Source organism: Vulpes vulpes, chromosome 16 (genome assembly GCF_048418805.1).
Source record: "Vulpes vulpes isolate BD-2025 chromosome 16, VulVul3, whole genome shotgun sequence".
In the NCBI taxonomy this organism is placed as follows: domain Eukaryota; kingdom Metazoa; phylum Chordata; class Mammalia; order Carnivora; family Canidae; genus Vulpes; species Vulpes vulpes.
This window is the reverse complement of record NC_132795.1, coordinates 60,454,471-60,477,800: the sequence shown is the minus strand read 5'-3', so window position 1 is coordinate 60,477,800 and position 23,330 is coordinate 60,454,471. Positions and strand designations below refer to the sequence as shown.

General features: G+C 36.8%; 1 protein-coding gene across 9 annotated transcripts in view; it reads left to right on the top strand.

Moving 5' to 3' along the window:
* The window catches only part of RIC8B (RIC8 guanine nucleotide exchange factor B), a 99,954-nt gene that overhangs the window by 20,943 nt on the left and 55,681 nt on the right, over nucleotides 1-23,330 (top strand). For all 9 annotated transcript variants that reach the window (XR_003236851.2, XR_011997883.1, XR_003236848.2 and 6 more), the window contains exon 3: nucleotides 17,232-17,840. Coding sequence is in view for 2 of the 9 variants with exons in the window: in XM_026010934.2 (XP_025866719.1) it covers nucleotides 17,232-17,840 (609 nt within the window). In the remaining 7 variants the exon portion in view is untranslated. The remainder of the gene's footprint in view (nucleotides 1-17,231; nucleotides 17,841-23,330) is intronic.

Below are 23,330 nucleotides of genomic sequence, written 5' to 3'. Positions count from 1 at the left end.
AGTTTGATCATGTACTAAGGAAAGGAGAGAACATGTATGTCTTTGACTAATTAAAAATTCTTAGGGATCTGAGTTACTGACTGAACAGACATCTCCACTTTCCCAGCTTCCCCATTTATAGATGAAAAATTGAGAAGTTGATTTATCCAATGTCACAGTTAATGAATGGAAGAGCTAAGACTCAACCCAGGTCCTCTGTCTCCTTTTCTGCCTTCAGTGATGATATTTGCAGGCCTCTTTCTCAGAGAACTCACACCTAAAGTAAGGGACCCAGAATATCTTCCAGTACTGTGATTCTTCTAAGGTATCCTGCACCAAGGGTCATTAGACTCTGAATACTTTCAGTAATGGGAAGCTCACAGCAGCCACTCCGCTGTCAGATAGCTTTAATTATTAGAAAGCTTTTACTTGTATGAACTCTAAATCTGCTTTGGTTGATCCCCCTACTTACCGACGTCCCTCTCTGCCTCTACCTTTGTTCACTGTTTTGTCTTCTTGCCTCCTTTCTGCCACACCATCTCTATCATTCCTCCCCCCCCCCCCCCCCCCACTGCCTGACTAACATTTATATTTATCAAAAAGCTTTCTCTGGCTGAATTCTGCATAATTTATTCCTTCAGTCTTTTAATACACAGCTTAAATCACTATACACTGAAATATATTTACATTCCTTATTCATTCATTATACATATGTTCAATCTTCCTAATATATAAACAACTTTGAGTTTTTTAGCTTTTAGCTCCCCAACCCAAAATAGACTTCTTGTCACTTAGAATTTATTTCTCTTGAATAATATGCATGTACTTGAATTTTAAGTGGGGAGCATTTTGAGTTGTGTGCCTATATGGGGGCTGAGTACACAGGTGCTCAGTAATAGACACTACAGATTCCGAGTGAACACCATAGAATCTATAAAATTAATGCATAATTACAATGTTATGCTTTTAACATTGACATTTTCCTTTTTTAAGTAGCTTTGCTATGAAAAGACAAATACAGAAAAAAATTTCCTAGCCATATTGTGCCTGTGTAGAGTATTCCTGTTAATGTTTCTCAATCTCTTTGTCCATCTGGCCATCCTTATGATGTAAGGTGCATTAACCTCTCCTCTACCCCAGGCAAAAGATTTTTAAATATATAATCTCATTTAATATTTATAAGCCCTAGATGTTATTCCTAATTTTAGAAATGAGGAAATGAGGCACAAATGATTTCAAGAAATTTGCCCAAGATCACATAGCCACAAGGACAAAGCTAATGCTTGAAACCAAGAGCTTTCTTCACTTCAATTGTACTGTTTCCCAATAAATAACATATAAGGTGAATTATATCCTACAGTATGTTCTTTTAGATATTATCTGTATTGAGTAATTATAGCAACTCTGTAATAGATACATTTCTATATTACACATGAGGAAATTTAGTTTCAGATAGATTAACAAAATTGCTCCAGATCCAAGTTCAGAAAATAGTAGTACTAGGGACTAGAGAGAAACCAAATAGTCTGTTCTGTGCTTTTTCTGCTACATCACTAGTGTCTTCTTATGACTTTGAGGATCTCTGAAATCTCATAGCTATCTCTTTGGGACACCTTAACTTCCCTTTTGTCCCTCTTCTCAACTATCTTAGTCCACTCTGGTTGCCATTAACAGAATACCATAGACTGGGTTTCTTAGACAACAGAAATTTATTTCTCACAGTTTTGAGAGAAATAAACAAATTGTTTTTGAAAATAAATATGTTAAAACTCACAATATAATAAGTCACATGAATTTTTAAGATTAAAAAGATAAGGTATGAAAGGAATATTGTAGCTAAGGCAGGATCTGTTGGATGGTACCTCCCTGGCCTCTCAAGGTACAACTCTCTCCTGAGGAAGGTCAGGATGCCAGCAATAGGTTTCATCCTGAGGCCTTTTCTCTTGGCTTGTAGGTGGCTGCCATCTCACTGTGTGCTAACATGACCTCTTTGTGCAGAGAGTGGGAGAGGGGATATGTAAGTGAGCTAGCTCTCTAATGTTTCTTCTTATAAAGACACTAACTCCATTGGACCAGGGCCCCTCCCTAATGACCTCATCTAACCCTAATTACCTCGCCAAAGCCCCATCTCTAAATACCAACACACTGGGGGTTAGGGCTTCAACATATGAATTTAATGGGGACACAAACATTCAGTCCATAACATCAGCTTACCATCAGAGCGCCCCTGACTGTCCTCTGTACATACCTGGGCCATTAGAGCTGAGAACCAGGGATTCAGAGTTAGATTAGTTAGTACAGAGCGAATAGTTGTGGGCTGTAGGGTAGATGGCATTGGACGCAAAGCAAGGAAATCCTAAAGAGACTGTATAGGAAAGACCTTGATAAACTGAAAAAGGCAAAAAGGCAAAGGAGCTCTAGAGATCTGTGGAACCATGATCTGTATTAGCCACTAAGATACAAGGTATATGTCATGACAGTGTCTGTCTTCCAGCCTTATTAGAACACTGCATAACCAGACTATAGCTTATGCTAAGAATTCACTGAGGGCTAAATGAGATAATGACCCTTATTTGGCAAGTTATAATAAGCAACAACTGATGATACGTTTGTATTTGCCAATATGTAAAACATACTTAAGTATTTTAATGCAGGTATTAATACAGGAGAAAAGGGCTTTTTGAAAAATAAAAAAAAAAACTTTTATGTAGTAAGAGAAGCAGAGTTGGCTGGTTCTGTATTTGAATAAAAATAAAAAGTTTGAAATGCCCATTTCTGCCCTCTGTCAGAAAAGGATGGGCAACTGATTGATTTTGTATTTCCATTTACATCTAAGTGGTCTTTCCTATCCCTTAATGAACTCTTGATGATGCAACATGTCTTTCTCAGGATTGCTAATTAGCAAAAAAACTTGAGCCAGACTTACATAATTATTGTTCCTCTGCACTCTCTTTTCAGCCTTTTTGGCAGGATTACCCTGGAATAGAACATAGCCAGAAGGATTGTCTTACTGAAAAATGTACATGTGCAGTAAGAGAGACTAGAGGTGAAATTTAGGAAGCGAGATAAAACCTTACTCACAAGGACAGTATCCATGACATAAAAAGTGAGAATTACTATCACTTCCCAAGTGTGTGTGGGGGAGACCACAAAAGTCCACAGATAAAATATTAAGCTAAATATCAAATGGACCCAACTGCATGAGTACTCATTTAAAAATTTTCATCTTTAGTTTTTTATAAAGAAATTCCAAATTTGACCTTCAGAATCCTTTCTTCAACTTTTATTAAAAGCACAGTTCAGAATTCTGGCAATGAGTCAGTGATTGTTTAATATTTTTGTAAAATACAAACTTTTAATAGGTCTGTCTTGTAGAACTGACAACATTGTTTCAACTGTTAATTATAGTAAGCTTATTTTAGAATTTAGTACCTCTCTTTCTCTGTCTTGCATGCACACACACACACTCACGTGTGCTGTACACAGAGGGCAAAAGTTTAGACCTATCAGATTTAGGTGGCTGACCTTCAACTCCAGTTACAAACTAAAATTAGATCCTTGTGGAATATATATCCAATGACATCCATCAGAGGAGAGAGTAGGTACAACCTTGAGAGGCCAGGGAGGTACCATCCAACAGATCCTGCCTAGCTACAATATTCCTTTCATACCTTATTTTTTTAATCTTAAAAATTCATGTGACTTATTATATTGTGAGTTTTAATATATTTATTTTCGTGTAGAAATTCTTCCCCACCCTACCCCCACTAAATCTTTTAGTAAACCAGTGGTTAAAGAGGATGTACTAGGATTGTCCTGTGACTTTAAGTATCCCTGGCATTGTGCCACATCTCCCAGATGAATGTGCATAGTTTATTTTAAGAGCAGGGTCCTATCCCACCACTATAGGAGCCCTGGTTGGAGCAAGAACATAAATTAAGCATGTGGTTAATGTTGTAGACATAAAAGACAAAAAGTGGGTGGGCAGGAGTCCATTCTTATTAAAGAGAAAGTAGCAGACTCTAAGAATAGGTATTCACTACTATGAAAATAGAAGAACAGAAGCATTAAATAATAATTAAAAAGTGATCACAAATGAGACCATGTTTAAAGACTTAAGTCTATTTAAGGAGGAAAAAAAAAAGTCCTCAAAATTCCTTTCACAGGCCTAGCTTAACCCAGAATTGCTTTGAATGTTGGAACACCCACTTTTGCTTTATTTCTTATACATCACCAGATAGCAGTAGAATGAGAAAAGAGGAAGACTGAGAGGTAAACAGCTGAGTCCCCTTTCCCACTGTAGCTTTCTGTGCTACATTTAGCAAATAATGCGACCTCTCTTAGAGTCAGTTTCCATATCTGTAAAATAAAAGAAATATTCCCTAGTCCTGAGTGTATTATTAGGTATTTTTCAAAAGGATTCTGTGATCAAATAAAGGAAAAATCAGTTTTGAAAAATTAAACAGATTTCTCTTCCATGGTACATCTGAGAATCTTTAATATTTTAGTAAGCTTTATACGTTTCTCAGACTTATTCTCCCCAATAGCCACTTTTTTATAGAACCTTTTGCACTGCTAATGTATGTTAATATTAAATAATCACTATAGCCCCTTCTAACTCTTAATATTCTGATTCTGTCAGTTACACTCATTTTGTTTGGCACTTCAGCTGTTTTCTGGCCTGTAATTATCATAGGGTTACTGCCAAGTTGAACTCAGTGCTTGTGCTGTGTGTGTACCCTGCACCTCTTTCCAGCCTGAACTGGAAAGTTATTACATTTTCCTGTTTCTTATAAATAAAACAGACATTAGTCTATGTCTTTGGCAATGTTCACTTTGTTCACTGTTGTTTCATTTTGATTTAGTTATCCAATCACTGGCCTATTTTTATTCTAAATTAATCTATAAATCTTTACCTGAATTTTCCAACTAATAGTAAAGATTTTTGAAAATCTCAGTTCATTAAATCCTTTTGATAAGCACTGATGTTAGAAAATTACATGTCAAATCTACATATAGGCTTTTTATTTCAATCAGAAAAATGAGCCTCCTTCAAGATAACTGCTATTGGCTGAGATCTTTAATTATAGGTCTTGTTCTTGGAAGTGTACAGTTTTAGCCCTTACTGTGTACTGTCATCTCGTTTACTAAAACAACACTGTAATGCATATTATTCCCATTTTACACATAATGAAACTAAAGCTTGGAAAAACCAAATAACTTGCCTAGATCTCACAGGTTAAAAAAAAAAAAAAGGCAAAGTGAAGACTGACTCTGGATGTCTTAAGTCATGTTTTTGTTTTGTTTTGTTTTGTTTTTAAATTTTTATTTATTTATGATAGTCACAGAGAGAGAGAGAGAGAGAGGCAGAGACACAGGCAGAGGGAGAAGCAGGCTCCATGCACCGGGAGCCTGATGTGGGATTCGATCCCGGGTCTCCAGGATCGTGCCCTGGGCCAAAGGCAGGCGCCAAACCGCTGCGCCACCCAGGGATCCCTTTGTTTTGTTTTTTTAAGAGAGTGCACCATGAGCAGGGGGAGGGTGGTGCAGAGGGATAAGGAGGAAGAGAGAATCTTAGGTTCCACCCCCAGGCTGGAGCCCAACATGGGGCTGGACCTCACGACCCTGAGGTCATGACATGAACTGAAATAAAGAGTCAGATGCTTAACTGACTGAGCTGTCCATGCGCCCCTGAAAGTCATATTCTTTACAACATGTAGCCTCTTACTAAGCATATTATAATAGCACTATACTGTAATGCATGCATTACAGTTATAATGTTAAATAACATTTATTATTTATTCTCTTGTAGGGCAGCACATACACGCTGTCTGATTTAATTCCCCCGACAACCCTATGAAGTAGGTACTATCATACTCATTTTATAGATCAGGAAATTTTAAAAGTTGACCATTTTATTCAAAATCATACAAATAAGTAAATGGCACCTAGGAATTAAGCCCAGAGCTTTAAAGATGTATCTGGACATAATACTTTGTATCTAATACATAGTGCTTTGAAGATCGCAATTAGTATGTATGTGTGTAAGTATATATTCAGCATATTTGACAGTATCTTTGTACCGGTGGAACAAAAAGAAATAATCTCAGACACATCCTGCCCCCTCAAAGTTGATAACAGAGATACGAAGTCTCCATAAAGTATAATTCAAGGTCAGAGATGTGTCAAGTGCCATAAAACTGGTAGAGGTAGAAGAGGTTACTTCCTAAAGATTACAAAAATGACATTTGCCTTGAAAATGCAAGGCAAAGTACTGGGAATGTCAGGGTTTAAGAAGACATTCCAAATGTAGGAAATAACATGAGAAAAGGCACATATATTTACATAGGTAGTAGAGAGTAGGTTTCTCAGCCCAGATCAAGGATAATTGTGACAATAGATAGTTGAATATGAGTTTTGGAAAGGTGGACCTTGGGGGACTTATGATCTGACCCCTTCCTAGTTAATGAGTTTAGGTGTATTTTATTTGAGGTATCCACTGTGGAGCAATGAGAGAGAAATGTCTACCAAGCAATATCATTTTGTTTTTGCTGCCAGCTTTTGGAAACGAGTCCCCTATCTCTTGAATGACTGATACCTCCATCAACCAATTTGTCCAAGTTAGAAATCTGAGAGGCTCCTTGTCTCCTCTCCTCTACCCTTGACAACCAGTCATTCCACCATTCAGTCAGTTTTACTTCCTTAAAATCTCTTTGATTTCATTTTTTTTAAATAGGCTCTACTCCCATTGTGGGGCTTGAACTCAGGACCCAAGATCAAGAGTCACATGCTCTACCAACTGAGCCAGCTAAGCATCCCTTTAAAATCTCGTAGCTTTCTATTTCTCTGCCTTAGTTCACACCACCATCATTTTTCACCTTATTTCTTTTTTTTTTCATTTTTTTAAAGATTATTTATTTATTTACTCATAAGAGACACACACAGAGAGAGGCAGAGACACAGGCAGAGGGAGAAGTAGGCTCCATGCAGGGAGCCTGATGCAGGACTCGATCCTGGGAGCCCAGGATCATGCCCTGGGCCAAAGGTAGACGCTAAACTGCTGAGCCACCCAGGGATCCCCTTTCACCTTATTTCTGATGCTGTTCCCTTTCTTGTGCATTCTCCATTATTACCATCAGGATGATAATCCAAAACACAGATCAGATGTCATCCCCTTGCAAAAAGTTCCCCATTTCCCTCTGGATTAATTCCAACACTTCGTTCTCTTCATCATACAGACATGGACTAGTATATCCTTTCTTTAAACAAAAAACAAACAAAAAACCTCTCTTGATCTTGGCATCCCTCTTATTACTGTCTCTAGTAATCCCTCTTATTACTGTCCTATTTATCTGTTTCCTATAGTCACATGTATTGAAAGATATGTATTTCTCTCTTCACTCTTCATCTCCCAAATACTTTGCAGAAACTGCTTTTATGAAAGTCATTGGTGATCTAGCATTGCCAAATCATTATGCTACTTGATCTTTCATCAGATTTGAAATAGTTGACTATCCCCTCTATAAAATACTGCCCTATCTTGTCTTCAGGATACCACACTCCTAAATTTCCTCTTCTAAGTACAACTCTGATCTCTCTTATCAGATTCTCCTCCTCTGAGCCTCTCTCAGTGGTGGCATTTTTTAGCACTCTATCTTAGTCCCTCTATTTTCTATTTATTTTACTCTAAGTGATCTATTCGTATACTTCCAAGCACTTACTCCTAGAGAAGACAGAGCTCTGATGACTGCTTAAGACTTCACCACATACATTCAGCTTTCTACTTGACATCTTTGTAGGCATTGCAAACTTAATATATCTATACATAATTTTCTCCAAAACCTGTTCTTCCTCCAGTCATCCCATTCTCAGTAAATGACACTGGATTGCTCAAGCCAGAAGCTTCCTTCTCCCCCACAAGCAGCGAGTTTTGTCACTTTTTTCTCAAAAATACATGTCAAACCTATCTACTTCTCTACTGCTTCCATTCTAGTTGAAGCTGCATTTGTTCCCCTCCATTTTCCACACAGCAGCCAGTGTGATTTCTTAAAAATTTTTAATTGAGTTGTATTTCTCTTTGCTTTAACTTCTCTAGGGACTTTTCATAGTGTTTAAAGTCCAATCTCCTTATCATAGCCTATAAAACTCCATGTAATCTGGTACCAGTTTACTTTCCAGTTAGATCTCAGAGCACTATATCACTAACATCACCCACTCTGACTTTCAGGACCTTAAACACATGAGGCTCTTCCTGCGATACTTTCTTTACACATTTAGCACCATCTCACCATCAGAAATTGTCTTAAATGTCACTCTGAAGTAGATCCAGTTATTTTCTATCATACCATCCTGTCAATTTCTCATAACATGTACATTTTTGTTCATTTATCTTCCTCATTAGACTGTCATCCCCATAACACATAACAGAATTATGTTTGTTTTGTTCACCAGTGTACACCTATCATATAACACAATGATATAGTAGACATTCAAGTATTTGTTAAATGACTGAATGGAAATTGAACGTGTATGTTTCAGATCTCACCTTAGATGCCACTTCCTTAGGGTGTCTTTCCCCGAATTGGTCTACTTCCCTCCCATAGGACTTAGATTTGTCCTGTCATAGTTTTTTACATTTAAATCAGTGACTCTCAGTAGGGGGTGATTTTGTTCCTCAGGAGATATTTGACAGTTTCTGGGGACATTTTTGATTGCTGTGATTGAGGAGTGGTAGTGTGAAGGTGTTACTGGCATCTAGTGGGTGGAGGCCAAAGATGCTATTAAATATCTTATAATATACGTATCCTCGGAGAATTATCCGGTCCAAAATGTCAGTAGTGCTGAGGCTGAGAAATCCTGGCTTAGACTTATCAGAGCACTTACTACACTAATCTATGGCTTGTGTTTCTTTGTAATTCTCACCTATTTTAAGTTCCTTGGAAGTTTGCCTTCGTCTACCTAGTACCAAGGACATTGCCTTGGATTGATTCAATAGATACTTGGTGTATTCTTGATGAATGAATAAATAGATAAACAAATGAAGATACAGACCAACCATGGCACAACTAGGCCAACTTGGTCTAACTCTTGGTATTAGATATAGAGGGTTGTTCCTTAGTCACTGAGGTGAAATGTAACTTCTGTTACTTATGGAATGATGGTGCGAGAGGTTCTGTATATGAGGTATTGATGAGACATTGTATTTGAAAGGTGCGTTTTATTTAAGTTTAAAGCTAAGCTTGTAAAAAATAAATAAATATAGCTAAGCTTGTTGCAACAAAGGGACCCCAAGATAGAAGTGATTTAAGGAATAATGGTGTTTTATTACCTTTTAAAGTAATAGTTCTGAGGTGATCAGTTCTAGTTAGGTAGGTGGGTGACTCTGCTCCATAAATTTATTTAGTTGCCCTATTTCCTTCTAAGTTGTCAAGTCATGCTTCACCATCTGAGCATCGTCTTAGTCTATACTGGGCTGCCACTTCCAAGATCTGGGCTACAGAATGGAACAAGAAAATGGAGAAGATATGCCCACTCTTAGACACCCAAACCTGAAAATGGCAGGCAACGTGTCCACATACATTCCATTGGCAAGTGTTCAGTCAAGTTCATATGGCCACAAAGAGCACCTGAGGAATGTCATATGGCTAGGCAGTCGTGGGCCTTGCCACAGTTCTGTTACTATATAAGAAGAGAAGAATGGATTTTGGTGGACAGTTATCAGTTATCAATACAATGCCCAGCAATTAAACTAAATCTTAGATAGGCATACTTAGGAGACTTGTATTATTCTCTCATTACTCTAGGCTCTGAGTTAGTTTTACTATTTTGGTTATAGAGTGGAAGAAGACTTATATAGTATAAAATGCATTCTCTGGAACAGTGCTTCTTAAATTAATTGTGGTCAAGGTTTTGTTATTTTTTTCCCTAATTTGTAGTAGACCAGTGCTTTCATAAAATACAATAAAAATGAAACATTAAAAGAAATAATCATATCCTTTGATGGTCACAGCAAAGTCAGATTACTATAAATGTTTCTAAATGCAAACTCATTTTTTAATACCTATCTCTGTGTACCTTTCTCAACACAGTGTACTAACAAAGTTTGTGAATTGGCACCAATCTGTAGACACTTTTGAATAGCATTTACCTTTTGGGTTGCCAGAGTATAGTGAATTATGATGTCTGTATTTTAAACAAAGACCTTTTTTTATGTATAAAATTTGATTTTTAGTTTTGAAGTATTTTTAGAAATCACCTTTTAAAACTATGTAAATCATGATAGATCATTTGAATGCTCATATATGCTTTATAGCATGTTCTGCTTGTTTCTTGGTTAAAGCCAAAGCTGATCTTAGTTTTAAAGATTCATAGTTCAGCTTACCATTTTAGAGCTAGAAGAAGATTGCCTTAGAGAGTCTTCCAATTTTAGTGTATGTGCTGCTGAAGCAAGCACTGTCTTAGAGAGTCTTAATGCATGTACAGATGAAGAAAGAGGCCTAATAGAGTGTCATGTCATGCTCAAGATTTTAGTTAATAAATGAGGGATCCCTGGGTGGCGCAGTGGTTTAGCGCCTGCCTTTGGCCCAGGGCGCGATCCTGGAGACCCAGGATCGAATCCCACATCGGGCTCCCGGTGCATGGAGCCTGCTTCTCCCTCTGCCTGTGTCTCTGTCTCTCTCTCTCTCACTGTGTGCCTATCATAAATAAACAAATTAAAAAAAAAATAAATGAGAGACAGCTAACAGTACAACCATTGACTTGGAGTGGAAATCACATTGGAATCAGATGATCTAGATTAAGTCCTGGCCTTCTGCTTCTTTTTTTTTAAGATTTTATTTATTTATTCATGAGACACACACAGAGAGAGAGACAGAGACAGAGACACAGGCAGAAGGAGAAGCAGGCTCCATGTAGGGAGCCTGACATGGGACTCAATCCCGGGACTCCAGGATCTGGCCCTGGGCTGAAGGCGGTGCTAAACCCCTGAGCCACCCGGGCTGCCCCTGGCCTTCTACTTCTTAGTTAAGTGTCCGTAGATTATAATTTAGTAAGTGTTTAATGAGCATTTCTTAGACTGAAGGATATGTATGAGAAGTTTTTTGTAAACCATACAGCACATAAGCAAGCAATATCACTATAATTATTAAAATTATGAGACCACCTCTTCTGATGGTAATAAGTCCAATACTCTTTCTGGATTCTGCTGTATATCATACTAGAGGCTTACTGAGAACAGAAGTCATTTAATAATGCATCAATTTAATACAATTTTTTAAGATTTTATTTATTTGAGAGAGAGAAAGAGCACAAGCAGAGGGAGGGGCAGAGGGAGAAGCAGACTTCCCACTGAGCAGGTAGAACAAGATGGGGCTCTATCCCAGGACCCTGAGATGGTGACCTGAGCCAAAGGCAGATGCTTAACTGAGTGAGTTACCCTGGTGCCCTAAAATTATTTTTATAAGTACTCTAGCATTGTGGGAAAATGCTGATAGTTAAGAATTAAAAAGTCAGGACACAGAGTGATAAACACATGATGATTGTAACTGTATTAAAGTAATATGCATATGTTACTGATAATCAAGTATATTGACTAAGGATAAATCCTTCTGTCTACTGTATATAAAATATACTAGCTAGTGTAATTATGCATATTTTTTATATTTTCTTAATTTTTTAAAAGATTTTATTTATTTACTCATGAGAGTCACAGAGAGGCAGAAACATAGGCAGAGGGAGAAGCAGGCTCCCTGTGGGGAATCTGATGCAGGACTGGATTCCAGAACCCCAGGATCACTCCCTGAGCCGAAGGCAGATGTTCAACCACTGAGCCACCCAGGCATCCCTTCTATTTTCTTTAATAGTTTGGTGCATTTTACATATTAAAGAACACATATATAGGGGCGCCTGGGTGGCTCAGTTGAATGTCTGACTCTTGATTTCGGCTTAGGTCATGATCTCATGGGTCATGGGATCAAGCCCCTTAGCAGGCTCTGAACTTAGGGTGTCTGCTTGAGATCCTCTCCCTCTGCCTCTCCTTCTCCCTCATGTGCACGGGTGTGCATGTGCACTGTCTCTGTAAAATAAATACATCTTAAAAAAAAAACAATAAAGAACACACATACCTATATATGTATAAATTTTAAAAACTTTATATGAAGACATGTGAGTTCTGCTCCTCACGTAAAAGACTTTTTTACCCAAAAGGGCAAACCATCTTATTAGTCCAGTCACAAGAATAGCCTTTACTACTGCTCTTTCCTTCTTAGAAGACAACATTAATGGATCTCTACTAATTCTTTTGATTTGAAGAACTTAATCTAGCCCATTTATATTTTAGGTGCTAACTTGTGTGCAAGTTGCTCTGCTAAGGGCTACAATGATCATGAAGAAATAAAACATAATAATTACCATTTATAGAGCACTTACTACAATCCTAGAGTCTCTTTCACAATAGCCTTATCCACTATAGGTGATATTATTCCCATTTTAGAAATGGGAAAGCGAGGCTCAAAGAAGTTAAATAGCATGTCTGAATCACACAGTAACAAAGCCTGGTATTAAACCCAGCTCTTTCTGATTCAAAGGCACTGCAGTATATATTTTCTTTTGTCTTTAAAAAAAAAAAAAAAGGCCTTCTGTCATCAGAGAGCTCTTAGTAGTTAACAGGAAGAATGTACTGAGTAGCAAATGATTGCTACAAATTGTGGTTTGGGTATTTCTTGGACAGGAAGAATATTGGGGGCTGAAGTGGTTAGAAAAAAAATTATATCAAAAGTGAATTTTAAGGCTATCTTTGGAGAATCATTAAAACTTGAATACTCAAAGAGGAAGAAGAACTGATGCAAAGAGGGAGGCAATAAGAAAGCAAAAGAGCTCAATGTGAGATAATTTGGAAAGGAATTTAGCTAGAGAAAAGGGTTTGATAGGGGCATAGCATGAAAAAGAAACCTGAGAAAGCAGATTGGAGGATCTTACCTTTGAGATTTTATCTTATAATACTATGTAAAACCTGTACTGAACACTTATCACATGCCAGGCACTATTCAAAGTGCTATACATGTGGCTATCATTTAACTCTTATAGTAAATGAGGCCCAGGGAGGCCAGGTTTGCCACAGTCTCACTGTTAGAAGATGGTAGACAAGCCAAGGTTGGAATTCAAGAAATTTAAATCCAGAACCTATGCCCTTAATCACAACACTGCTCTGGTTCTAGAGTATATGGTAAGTTGAACAAGTTTTAAGCCCAGGACCACTGACCTTAAATAAGTAATATATTTCACACCTGGAGTAGTTTCTAATATTTAAGATAATTAAGGTTATGTGACCAGACAGTGACATCCCATTCCTATCCCTGCCACCCTTATACATTATCAGGACAGTCAAGGAGAAGTTAAGGTATTGGCTAATGGCTTTCAACTCTACCTATTATCTATGCTTATCTAGTGCATTGCTCTCAATTAACCCCTACCCTCTAACATCCAAGTTACGTGAGGCCATTGTTAACCATAGTTGGGTGGTTCTGAGTGTGGCTCCTGAATCATAAACAGCAATTAGGAACTTGTTAAATATCCCAATTCTGGAGCCTCACTCAAGACCTACTGAATCAGAAATACTGGGGGCAAAGTTCAACAATGTGTTTTAATAATCCCTTTAGCTTATTATGATGCATGATGAAGTTTGAGAACCCACTGCTATAGTAAATTCCAGGGTTTCAGTTTAGGAGCAAACTTTTTTTTGGCAGTACTAGTATTAATACTGAGGAACCATTTGGGATCTTACTCTTGAGTTTATGCTGGTGGATGTGCAGTCTAACTTTATAGAAATAGCCATGACTTGCTAAGCTAGTGAGCATTTTAAAAGAGCATTTTAAAGCATTTTAATCTCAGACTCATTATTAGTCATTATACTTTGTAAGCATACCTAGTCTTAGCTTTATGATTTAGTTCTTTATAGGGAACCAGACCTCTAAGTGAAAGTTATTAAATCAGAAAATATTTCCATTAATTTTGATGGAAAAAATTGGGTTCCATGATAATCTAATGTACCAAAATAATTTTCAAATTAAAATATGTATCAGTTGAACAATGAAAACAAGTTTGTATAAATAAATATTTTCAAAGTAAATAAAAACAGTCTGTACCTAACATATAATGTAGTGACAGTTTGTTGTACTTGCAAAAAGAAGAAAAGACTTGATAGTAAGTGGTGGCTGGTGGAGGAGAAATACAAAGAAGTCATTCTTTGGAAGATGCTGGAGAGTCAGGTGGTAGGTTTTAAGGTTGGGAATTTGTGGTTATCTTGCACTTAAAAATAGTTATAGCACACCTGAGCCAGCCACATGGCTACAAATGAAACATAGCTTCTGTTCTCAAGGAGCCTGGAAAAGGAGTGAAATGCCCTAACAACTTACTCTCCACAAAAAGCAAAAATTTCTTGTTGGAAGCACAAATAGCAAAAGATGGAGTGACTGGGGAAGCATATAAACCCCCTCAGTATTCAAACTAAACCTGAGAAAAAGAGTGGGCTCCTGACGGGTGGACATGGTAGCTGGACATGCCATGGAAGGAGCAGCAAGGGAGAGGCTCAGGACGTACGGTCAGATGCCTGGGAGTCAGTTTGGAACACTTGAAAAAAAAAATAGCACATAATCAGGGGAACGGTGGGTGACAGAGATAGCAGTGGAAAAGGAAGCAGTAGACTCATTTCAACTGCATTCTGTGGGCAAGAAGGAGCTATGGAAAGTGAAGAGAGGAGAACATGTTTTAGGAAGAGTAAAATCAATTGAAAAAAATAGTTACAGCACAGAAAAATGCTGTTGGGGCAAAGTAAAGGTGAAACACAAGAACACCTTTGAAACACAAAAGTAGAGCATGTACTCAGCAGATGGAGAAAGTGTAGAATTCTCCCTCTTCAGTTTTCTGGCTTGGTGTACCTAGGCAAAACAAAATTTCTCAGATTCATCCAGATGTACATGATTTATTAATTTGCTCTTTATAATGTTCTCTGAATAAAAATGATTATATTTAGTACAGCAATAAGTGTATATTAAGTATCACTTTTGTTATATTTTGAATATGTCTTTATTTTTTTTTGAGTTATAATAAAAAAAAAGCCAGGGAGGAAAGGGTCATTATCCAAAAAGTGGTTTAATTTTCAAGATATGTTACAATTATAGCAAAAATCTACCTAATGGTCATTATGTAAGGCACATCTATAAAGAGAAATGGCATGTTTAAGAACAACTATGATTGAAAATGGTGCTTTAAAGCTAGAACTCTTGTCTTTGTTTGCCAGTTGATCTCCAGAAAGCCTAGAGATGAGATAGTTTTTAAGTTTAAATTTTGTAGGCTCTCTAATCTCATTCATGTAGCCTCTTATGTTTGAGAGTTTCAGTCCTTTTGATTTATAGCCTTGTCTACTCCTGTTTGTAATTCATGCTTTGCTCTTTTTCTTTCTTGAGTCTGAAGGTGGAGCAAGAAAGGACCCATATTGTCTGTAGATTTGGGGGGATTTTATTGTTGCTGCTGTTATCTTTGGTTTAGAAAGGAAGTAAAGATGTCTTTTTAATTAGATACATACAACTCCAAATTCACATATATAATATTTTATAATACCTTATTTATTACATGTTTCTTTTTTTTTAAGATTTTATTTATTTATTCATAGAGACAGAGAGAGAGAGAGAGAGAGAGAGAGAGAGGGAGAAGCAGGCCCAATGCAGGGAGCCTAACGTGGGACTCGATCCCGGGTCTCCGGGATCACACCCTGGACTGAAGGTGGCGCTAAACCGCTGAGCCACCTGGGCTCCCCTATTACATGTTTCTTAACTTAAACAGTAACACAGATGATTTCTCTCCTGAGTAAAGTTATGTGGGAGCAAAGGTTATCTGACTCCACTCCCAGAAATATACTTCATTGGAAATAGTATATAGAATGTGGTTTTGTTTTTGTTTTTTTTTTTTTTTTGAGTCTTTTTTTGTCTTAGATGTGAAAGATCAGAAATTGGAGAAAACTTTCTGTTTTTTATATTTTTATAATGGGCACATTATATTTACCCGCAAACTTGTGTTCATTTTTTAAATGTTTTAATGATGATAAGAAGATTAAATGAAAGTCCCTTGTAGTTATCAGAGATGGCAGGGATAGAGTTGACATTGTTATAAAATTTTTTCAGCTTGTAATGTTAATCTCCTTCCTACTTCCATCTAGAAAACATCGTGTAGCTGACCATTGGAAAACATGGAGGTTAGGGGCACTAGCCTATAGCACAGTCAAAAAACTGCGTATAATTTTTAACTCCTTAAAAACTTAACTACTGATAGCCTACTATGACCAGAAGAAGGCTTACCAACATAGTCAATTAACACATATTTTATCTTATATGTTATTGTATTCATATTTTACAATAAAATAGAGAAAGGTGTTATTAAGAACATAAGGAAAATACAGTACTGTACTATATTTATCCAAAAAATCCATGCACTAGTGGATCCATGTGTTCAAACCCATGTTGTTCAAGGGTCAACTATACCTTTAAAGTTGGTACTTCCAAACCTGTACAACTAGGATGTACAGAGAAGGTACACACAGCGTGGGATTCTTGCCTAGATCATAATGCTCGACCCACAGATAGCCTCTTTTTAGAGAGTTAAAGTCTGATGATTGGTTAATACAAATATGATGTTAATCCTAGTTGTTGCTGTTGTTTTTATAAGGTGTAACAGGTACAGAAGTGGTCCTCAGTTGAACAGTTATTATACCTGCTAGCTTCACGTATAAGGTGTGAGCTTGAGAGACCCAGACCACAGTCTATGGATAAGAAAGCTGGACATTGAATTTTGAAAGAATCACCAGGTTCCTAAATTTAGCAATGATATGAATAATTACTTTTTTAAAAATGCAAGATAGATATGTACACTTTGGGTCCATTAGCTATAATTCAGATTAATTGCCTTCCATCCTAATATTATGTGTAGTCTGATATTAAAAATCTATTGAGAACAACATTATATAAGACCTGACTGATTCATTATGGCCTCTCTAGCCTTCAATTTTCATATCTATAAGTGAAAAAAGTGCAGCAAATATAAGATCTCTTTCAGTTCTAACATTCTGTAACTTAAAAAAAAAAAAAGTAAAAATCCTTTTTAGCCAGAATCTGACTGATGTTACATACATTGGAAGAGAACTACTCTGTTTTAAATCATTTAAGCCAAATAATGATTTGTGCATACTTGTTCTTGTTTTTCAGAAACTCTGTGAGGGGATATTTAAAATCCTTGCAAAGGACATCCCAACAACATGTCAAGTGTCCTGCCTGGAAGTTCTCCGCATTCTCTCCAGAGACAAAAAGATTTTAGTTCCTGTAACAACCAAGGAAAATATGCAGATACTGCTGCGACTAGCCAAGCTAAATGAGTCGGATGATTCTTTGGAGAAGGTGTCAGAGTTCCCAGTTATTGTGGAGTCATTAAAATGTCTGTGTAACATAGTGTTCAACAGTCAGATGGCACAGCAGCTTAGTCTGGAACTTAACCTTGCTGCAAAGCTCTGTAACCTCCTGAGAAAGTGCAAGGACCGAAAGTTTATCAATGACATTAAGTGCTTTGACTTGCGCTTGCTCTTCCTCCTATCACTTTTGCACACCGACATCAGATCACAATTGCGCTATGAGCTCCAGGGACTACCGCTGCTGACCCAGATCTTGGAAAGTGCCTTTAGCATCAAGTGGACCGATGAATATGAATCGGCCATAGACCATAATGGACCTCCTCTCTCACCTCAGGAGACAGACTGTGCCATTGAGGCCCTCAAAGCTCTCTTCAATGTGACGGTAGACAGTTGGAAGGTGCATAAAGAGGTAAGGTTGAGAAAGATGTTCTTATCTACCTGTAATTTAATTGGTCTGGGGCATCCCTAGAGCTGCCTGCAAGGGAAGAATGAATGCTCACTTTCCATTTGTGTAATACCAGAAAAATAGGATAAAAATGAGCTATTATTTCATTTTTTTTTGTTTTTCATAGATTTTTAAAATTTTAATTCCAATATAGTTAATTATGGATTATTATTTCATAAGGTGCTAAGTATAGTTACTTTTCTGAGTTGTACTATCACCTTTTTTTTTTTTTAAGTGACTCTTTTAGGAACAAGGTCCTGAAGCAGATTTGATAGTTTATATCTAAGTACTCAAAAGAACAATACGCTAAACAAGAAACTTAGTTCAAGGAAGGCAACAATTATAAGTGAAGTGCACATAAACTTTTTTCCTTTCTTCTAGAATGTTAACATTTCACATTTACCCTCTTTCTTTAACCTTAAACAATGAGTGACATTGAGCTCCTGCCTTAGAAAGAAAGAGCAAGAAAGAAACAAATGAGTGAATGAATGAATGAATGAATGAAGTATTTTGATGCCAGAGTAAATAAATTATCTTTTCTGACAATTGACTTGAGGACTTAGGCTAACATTTTGCTCTGTCCATTTGAAAGAGTGCTCACCATGAATACAGATCTGTTTTTGACAGCAGCCTACTTTGAAAGGATTATCTAAGTGCAGTGCTATAGTGGGAGTATGCAGGCATCTGAGTTTTAAAGTGCAAATAGGTCTATATTTTGAAACCAAATATTTGAAGATCAGTCCTAACAGCTGTTTTAGATGACTGTAGTATGGTCAGTTTTTCCTGAGACTTGGCAGGAAAAGATGTGGAAAGCCCACATGCTCCATTTATGCTTTGAAACCAAATATTTGGAAGTATTTAAAATATTATGTCTCTATGCTTATTTGGTACCTTCTATGGTTATTTTTCTTACACTGTTTGTTTTGGTGTTTTTAAGTTCTCTATTTAGTTGCAAGAGCTCTTCTGAGTCTGTTGGTTTGCCATTATTGGAGCCCCTGTTATTTAAATTGTGCCGAAAATAGTAGCTCACACTGTTCAGATTCCTGACCAAAAGGGTTTATAGTTCAATGGCTTCACATCAGTATATGTATAGAATGACATGTAATATATATCAGTAAATTGAGATTAGCCTTCATTAGTCTAATAGCAGGGCTGGAAGAAGCCTTAGAAGATGTTGAAGCAGCAATTACTCATTCTGGGTTATAGAAAGTTTATTCTCCAAAAGATACATGAGAAAGGATCAGTAATCCTGAAGTAGGCAGCTCAGCGGACCGAGAGCTTCTTTTGAGTTGTGGATCAGTAAATAAAGCTATTATAAAATGTGCCCAGCTGTTGTGACTCTGGGCTATTACTGAAGTCACCAGGAATTTAAACAGTACTGAATACAGGATCCTGCCAACCCATTTAGGCAAGAGTATGAGAAAGGTTTTTGTGTGTGTGTGTTTTTTTTTTTTAAGATTTATTTATTTCTTCATGAGAGGCAGAGACATAGGCAGAGGGAAAAGAAGGCTCCCTGCAGTAAGCCCGATGCAGGACTCAATCCCAGGACCCCACCCCAGAAACCTAAGATCATGACCTGAGCCAAAGACAGATGCTCAACCACTGAGCCACCCAGGTGCCCCTGAGAAAGTTTTTTTTTTTAAACCAGTTGAGTTTCCATGAGTCTCCAAATTCAAATTTTGTCAAACATTTGGTCAGTCAGTCAGTCAATAAATATTTTTGACCAATTGCTACATATTCCGGCATTGTTGCAAGTAATAGACATAGTCTCTGCCTTCAGTTTTGTTGGTAAGACAAGTAATAAGTAAACAAATATATAATTCAAATTGTGTTAAGTGCTAGGAGAGAAATAGTGCAATGATTGAGAATGCATAGCATAGTCAGGGAAAACCTGTGAAGTTATCTCCTGAGATAGAAAACTGAGAATGATAGAATAGTCATTTGAAGATTGGGGGATGGACATTTCTCAGAAATTGAACAACATATGAAAAGACCCAGATATCAGAGCATAGGGAGGTAGGTACCCACAGCATAGCATAGGGAAAATCTATAATAAGGATACGGAGAAACTTGCTAATAAGAGACCATTTACTTGGATTTTAATAATGCCTTGATTGTCAGATGAATGGCATCTTTCTCCAACTGAGCAAGCGCCTCAAGAATTGTTAATACTTTAAAATACCAACTTAAATAAAGAGATATTGAAAACTTATTGTACAGAAGAATCCAACTTTAAAGGTTAATTTTAAAAATAACTAATATTATTTTCCTTATACTGAAAATACATGCTCATCATAGAAGATCTAAGGAAAAAAGCATACAAACAATAAAAAAGTACAAATCCCGTATAAACCTACTACTCAAAGATAAGCACTGTTTGCATTTGATGCGTATCTTTCTAACCATTCTTCATTGTATAATATATAAACATATGTATAATTTCTTCTTACAAAAATGTAGTCATTTTATAATCTTGATTCTTTTTTCCACAGTAAATGTCCTTGAAGAGTAGTGGTTTACAAAATGTTCCTTGAAGCCATAAAGCTCCTAGGAGTAGGATAAGTTCCAGGTTCCCCACCCTCACTTTCAAAAAAGCATCTTTGTTGTTCTTGTTTTTTCTTTTTAAATTTAGGTTGTAACTAGATATCACTTGAGGATAAAAAGAATTATGCAACCAAAAATAACTTAACGGCTGACTTATTTTCCTCTTTGCCAAAGGTTGATAAATCCTTATGAAGAAATAATCTCCAGAAGTCATTTTATTATACTTAGGGAATACTTGAATATTCCTTCATAAGGATCTGTCAACTTTTAACAAATTCCCTATGTGTAGGCATTTAGATTGTTTGCAGTTGTTTGCTATTTTACAAAGTAGTACAGTGAATTTTCTTATTGTAATATTTTGTAGATAAATTCCTGAAATTGTTGAGCTAGAGCATTTTTTTAAAACTAAGCATTTTTGATATATATTGCCAAATTACCCTTCAGAAGAAAAGTGCTAGTTTATACCTTTGCAGACTCGGGGCATATCACCTTTATCTAACTGTTAACAGAGATAGAGATGTTTGGTTTTGGTTTTAACTGTTCTAGTAGGTATTATTTATCACTGTTCATTTATAATTCATCAAAAAGAGAAAATCAATGTCCATTTTAGGTTCATATCTCAGTGTTACATTCCTGCCTGCCTGCTGATATCATCAGCAGATTAATTTGGAGATTCCTTTCCATTCAGTAGGAAATGTAGCTGGCCTTATTTCCACATGGTGCCCTTCTGTCTCCCTCACTTTCTCCTTCCCTCCCTGTCTCATTTTCTCTTTCCTAAAGGTAGTACAAAGTGTGAGATGGTCAAAAAGCTACTTTAGCAGGACCTGAGGTCAATTCTAGAAAAGTTAACTGAAATGGTCTTGTCTTCCTCCTGCTTTAACAGTTTGCTAAATCTCTTTGTTGATGGAGGAAAGCACATCATTCTTGAAATCCCTTGCCTAGCACACGTTCCCTTCTGCTTCCTAGGTTATCAGTGCAGTTTAATGAGAAAACACAAGGACCAACAGACATTTTAGAGTCAGACAACCAAGTGGGAACAGTGCAGTAAGTACAAGTTTCTGAGTAGTCAAAAGATGCATTTGAGTCAGATAAAAAAGTGAATATCCAATATGAGACATTAATTGGGAATGTCACAGTGTAACAGAAAAGGTTAGTTTCATAGTTTCATGATTACTTTAGAGACATTAAAGGAAATGTGGGAAGAGGACATGGTATTAAACAAAAATAAATCTTCAAGCTGTGCCATGTTTTTTTGCTGAATCATCTTTTTAATAAGCATTGAGTGCCCAATAATGTGCCAAGTTCTACATTAGACATACAAGATACAAGATGAAGAAAACATCACTGCCCTCAAAAACCAGTCTAATAGGAAAATCAGACATGTGAACACAGATAGATATACACATGTTTGTTACATTATTTATTATTCTTCTCTATATTTTCTATATGTTTAGAAATAAGAATCACCTCAGTAATGCATAGATTCTTTAAATACAATATGTTCTAGATCTTTAAGGGTATGTCTAACCTCACTGCATAGTCTTTCTGCTAAGCAACAGAACCTAGGACAGAATAGACAATCAATAAATATTTGTTTAATGAAAAATAAAATGTTATATACAGAAATATATAGGAGAAAAAGTCCAAAGTTAGCAGAGAGGAAGGAAAAGTTTATGATACCTTTTAAAATGCCAAAGCTGTTGGGGCATGTGGGTGGCTAAGTTGGTTAAGCATCTGCCTTCATCTTAGGTCATAATCTCAGGGTCCTGGGATCGAGCCCTGAGTTTGGCTCCCCCCCTCAGCAGGGAGTCTGCTTCTCCCTCTCCCTCTGCCCCTCCCCTCTCTTCTCATTCACTGTATTTCTTTCTGTCTCTCAGATAAATAAAAATCTTTAAAAAAAATTCAAAGCTATTAAAAAATTCTCTAGAAGCCTAAACCTTTAATAACACTGTTTAGAGCAGCAGATTTCTAGCCATTTTAAAGTTACAGCACTCTACTTTATAACATTTATATCTCCCCTTGTAAATAATTCAAAAAAGCATTTATTACTCTCTGCCCAGAATCCTGTTAGATGCAAAAGATGCAGAGGTAAAGTATATTATCTTTGCCTCAAAGGAGGCAGAGGTTTTTGAACATAAACAATTTGGTAGGACAAATAATCATGGTAAAGGTAAGCAAAAGGACCAGGGTGAAACATAGGATAAAATGCTACCTGAGATATAGCTGTATTTCTAGGTAATTGTGCAAAAATTGGGGGGTATGTATATTTCTGTGTCTGAGTGTCTTTCACTTTATATAGGATTGAAATTACATTTTCATAAGACAAGTTTCCTAAACCTTCTTGAAGAAATTAGAACTACCCTGGGGTAACAATACTCTATTAGGACTCATTGCTGTGCAGTATTCTCCCTGCAGACTTTCTCAGGCATTGACACTTTGAATGAAAAGATGTGAGGAAATTGATACCTTTACCAAACAAAAGTGTAATCTTCCACAGTTTGCACAGGAGAAAAAAGCAACAGGACAATAGTAGATTTGTAATTAAGAAGTAAGGGCTAAATTGAACACCAATAAAAAATAAATTTATTATTAAAAAAAAAGAAGTAAGGGCTATATATAAAGAGATCCCAAAGAATTTCCTTTTTTTTTTTTTAAGATTTTATTTATTCATGAGAGACAGAGAGAGAGAGAGAGAGAGGCAGAGACACAGGCAGAGGGAGAAGCAGGCTCCAGGCAGGGAGCCTGACGTGGGACTCGATCCCGGGTCCCCAGGATCAGGCCCTGGGCTGAAGTCGGCCCTAAACCACTGTGCCACCAGGGCTGCCCGAGATCTCAAAGAATTTCCTGAGTTTTTAATCTCTGTTTTAATTGAATGTTATCTCATTTTGGATTTCCACTGTCACAGCAAGC